The following is a 3,164-nucleotide window of genomic DNA, read 5'->3' on the forward strand; positions in this document are numbered from 1 at the left end:
AAGATTGGAATACAAAAATATTGCGCTTTTGTAATGGTTACTCAATCTACAGTAATAGTAAAACATCAATGTAAAATACTTCATATTTCTTCCATATCATGATTTGCATGTTTTTAATGCGCATATTACTATATTTTCTGTAAATATGTTATTGTATTAATATCGAAGGACGCTGTGACATCTTGGCGGACATTTCAAACAAGACTTATTACCAATTGGCAATAACTTTTGAAGCACAATTTTTATCCTGATATGCGGTCTATAACTAACTATATAGTTTAATGTCTTTGTAACTCGTTTACTAATTTATAATGTTAACATGCAAATTAAAAACATGCAAATCACAACATGGAAAACAATATAAAGTACTAGCTGACCCGACAGACGTTGTCCTGTCTTAACTATGTAGTACATACATACATCACGCGCGCATTCTGTCGATCGCTGACAGTTATTTCAAACCACTGAAATGTTAAATTTATATTGTCGTTAAATTTTCTTAAATTCTCTAATTTTCCGCACAATTTTTTGTAATTTTTCTTTCATAAGAATCTTCTGCTGACAATAAAAACACAACAAAAAAATTACTGAAATCGGTCCAGCCGTTCACGCGTGATGACGTGACCAAGGGAAATAGGTATTCATTTTTATGTATATAGATTTTACATTGGTGTTTTGCTATTTCACAGTAGATTGAGTAACCATCACATAAGCGCAAAATTTTTGTATGACAATCCCAATATCCGCTCTATATAAAAACTCTTTAAGCATAAAATCTTCACAAAAAACTTGCATATTAAATAGCTTATTTTTCTGTTTTTTTATTCAGACAGGTTCCATCGTCTAGACTGCCGTATATAAATTGATGTTTGTACGAAACAGTGATAGTTCTGCGAGTCCTTCTATACTGAACTAACAAGATGAGAACCGCAATATTTTTACTCTTAGTCAGTGTTATATCATGTTACGCGGCAGAAGAGAAGGTATTTATCTTTCTTGATTGATATTTAACCGTCAAAAGTTTTTTTTCGAGGGTACGGTGAAGTGGCGTCATTCATCATCAGCCCTGTATTATATACTGTCCCACTGTTGGGCATGGGCCTCCTCTACTAAGAGGGACTAGGCCTTAGTCCACCACGCTGTAGTGCGGATTAGTAGACTTCACACACCCTCGAAATTCCTATAAAGAACTTCTCAGGTATTCAGGTTTCCTCACGATGTTTTCCTTCACCGTTAAAGCGAGCGATAATTCACAAATACACACATAATTTTTTAGAAAAGTCAGAGGTGTGTTTGGGTTTTGAAACTGCGGACATTCGTCTCGGCAGTCCGTTCCACATCCAACTAGGCTATCGAGCCTATGGCGTCATTGCTATTGGCGAAAGGTCCATACTGATTCCTGCCGACTTCCCTTTCAGTGCCGTATTTATATTTTTTATGAGTGTAAGCCACTTTATTTCCGCCGCCCCATGTCGGTAGGTTTATGTATGTAGGTTTCTAAAATACTTAATAATTTTCCATTTGTTTGTATTATGGAAGGCACTAAAGTTAAATAAACGAATGATGAGTTAAATCGAATGAGCGTCCTCTGAAATTTGCTGCCCCTAAGAGGCTGCCGCACATAGGCCGCGGCCTATATGGCATATTTACAAATCCAGGACTATTCCCTTTAGTAACTTATGTAAAATATTATCAGAACGATTACAGACCGTTTTATGCATCTTATTAATTATATATATTTCTGGATCCCTTGCGGAGATGAATTCTGTGCTTCTGTTCCTAAAGTACATACACAATATCATTGCAATTTGCAACCAAAACAAATAGGCAGAATAGTTATTTAATAAAAACCTTTTTTTTAAAGAATTTATTCGGAACTCTTGGCATTTTGCTGTCCCTAACTCGTGCGCCATTAATATATGGGACGAACTTTCCAGACCGTTTGATCAGAGGACGGCTTTAAAAGAATTAGCGAGCAATGATTGTAAATATAACCTTTGATCAAATATAAAGAAAGATGGTTCAAGGCCGACATCGACCGCCGAATCTAATATATTTATAGCACATCTCAACATATAAAACATAGTCCCCCTTTTCGTCTGTCTATGTTATCGATTTTCTCAAAATCTCCTGAACGGATTTTTATGAAATTTTGATATGGAGATAGTTTAAGACCCAGGGCAACTTATAGGCTATTTGCTATCCCGTGAAAATATATAGCGGAACTTTTATCCCAGAAAACTTCACGCTGTAAACGAGCAAAAGCATCAACGTAAATTTTTATTTTTTTGCACTACATACGAACTTTAATCATTCCAAGTACTTCTCCGTATTTTCAATGTTAATAGATCACTTTCTATTTTACAGGATACTTATTATTATCCGAAAGCACCGTCTGAAATATTCTTAAACGCGGCTAAGAAATGCGTCGAAGATTTAAGTTACAACTCTTCTATCATGGATCAAATTATGCAAGGAAAATACATTGAAGAGGACAAAACCCTAAACGTTTTAATATGTGCAGCCGTAAATACTGGATATGGGAATGCAGACGGTAAACTGAATGTCGAGAAGGTGGTTAAAGAATTGTACCCAGAGAGGCAAGATGTTTGGCCGATTATAGAGAAATGCAACCTGGAACAAGTGACTAGCACGCCGTTGGAAACGTTCAAGGGCATCGTGGTTTGTTTGAAAAATAATCTGCCTTTCAAAATCAAGTTTCCTATGTAAATAAAGATTTAGTTATTAAACAAATTTTAAACGTACGGGCGTTGTTTTGTTTTATTGTAATGACGAGACGAGTTTCGGTTTGCTTAATGGGAACTGATACAACTTTCCATAAACAATAACAACATCTAACACCTTGAATTACAAAGTATTGTTTGGTATTCCACTGCTTTATCCTGAGACATGAGATGTTAAGTCTTATCATGTCCAGTAGTACTCTAGCAACAATGTTCTTCACACCGGAACACAACAGTGACTACACATTGCTGCTTGACAGAAATAGACATTGCGGTGGTACCTACCCAGACGGACTCTCACATATGGGAGACCTACCAGTAAACTTGGACTTACAAATAATACAATTATAATTCCCGCTTTAATTGAATTGCCGTTAGGCTATATTATACAAGTAATTACATGCAATGCAATAAAGAGAA

General features: G+C 35.7%; 1 protein-coding gene across 1 annotated transcript; it reads left to right on the top strand.

Moving 5' to 3' along the window:
- The first annotated feature begins 865 nt into the window (after nucleotides 1–865).
- LOC115454261 lies at nucleotides 866–2,765 on the top strand. The gene is made up of 2 exons (XM_030183006.2): nucleotides 866–983; nucleotides 2,368–2,765. The coding sequence occupies exons 1-2, from the start codon at nucleotides 921–923 to the stop codon at nucleotides 2,728–2,730; spliced, it is 426 nt and encodes a 141-aa protein (XP_030038866.2). The 5' UTR covers nucleotides 866–920; the 3' UTR covers nucleotides 2,731–2,765.
- The last annotated feature ends 399 nt before the right edge of the window (nucleotides 2,766–3,164 follow it).

This window comes from Manduca sexta, chromosome 1, assembly GCF_014839805.1.
Source record: "Manduca sexta isolate Smith_Timp_Sample1 chromosome 1, JHU_Msex_v1.0, whole genome shotgun sequence".
NCBI lineage: Eukaryota > Metazoa > Arthropoda > Insecta > Lepidoptera > Sphingidae > Manduca > Manduca sexta.

Excerpts from the sequence above, each read along its gene's own strand:
- LOC115454261 (XM_030183006.2), top strand. The coding sequence starts at position 921 with ATGAGAACCGCAATATTTTTACTCTTAGTCAGTGTTATATCATGTTAC. Across the intron at positions 984-2,367 it reads GTTACGCGGCAGAAGAGAAG|GATACTTATTATTATCCGAA; the intron begins GTATTTATCTTT and ends TCTATTTTACAG.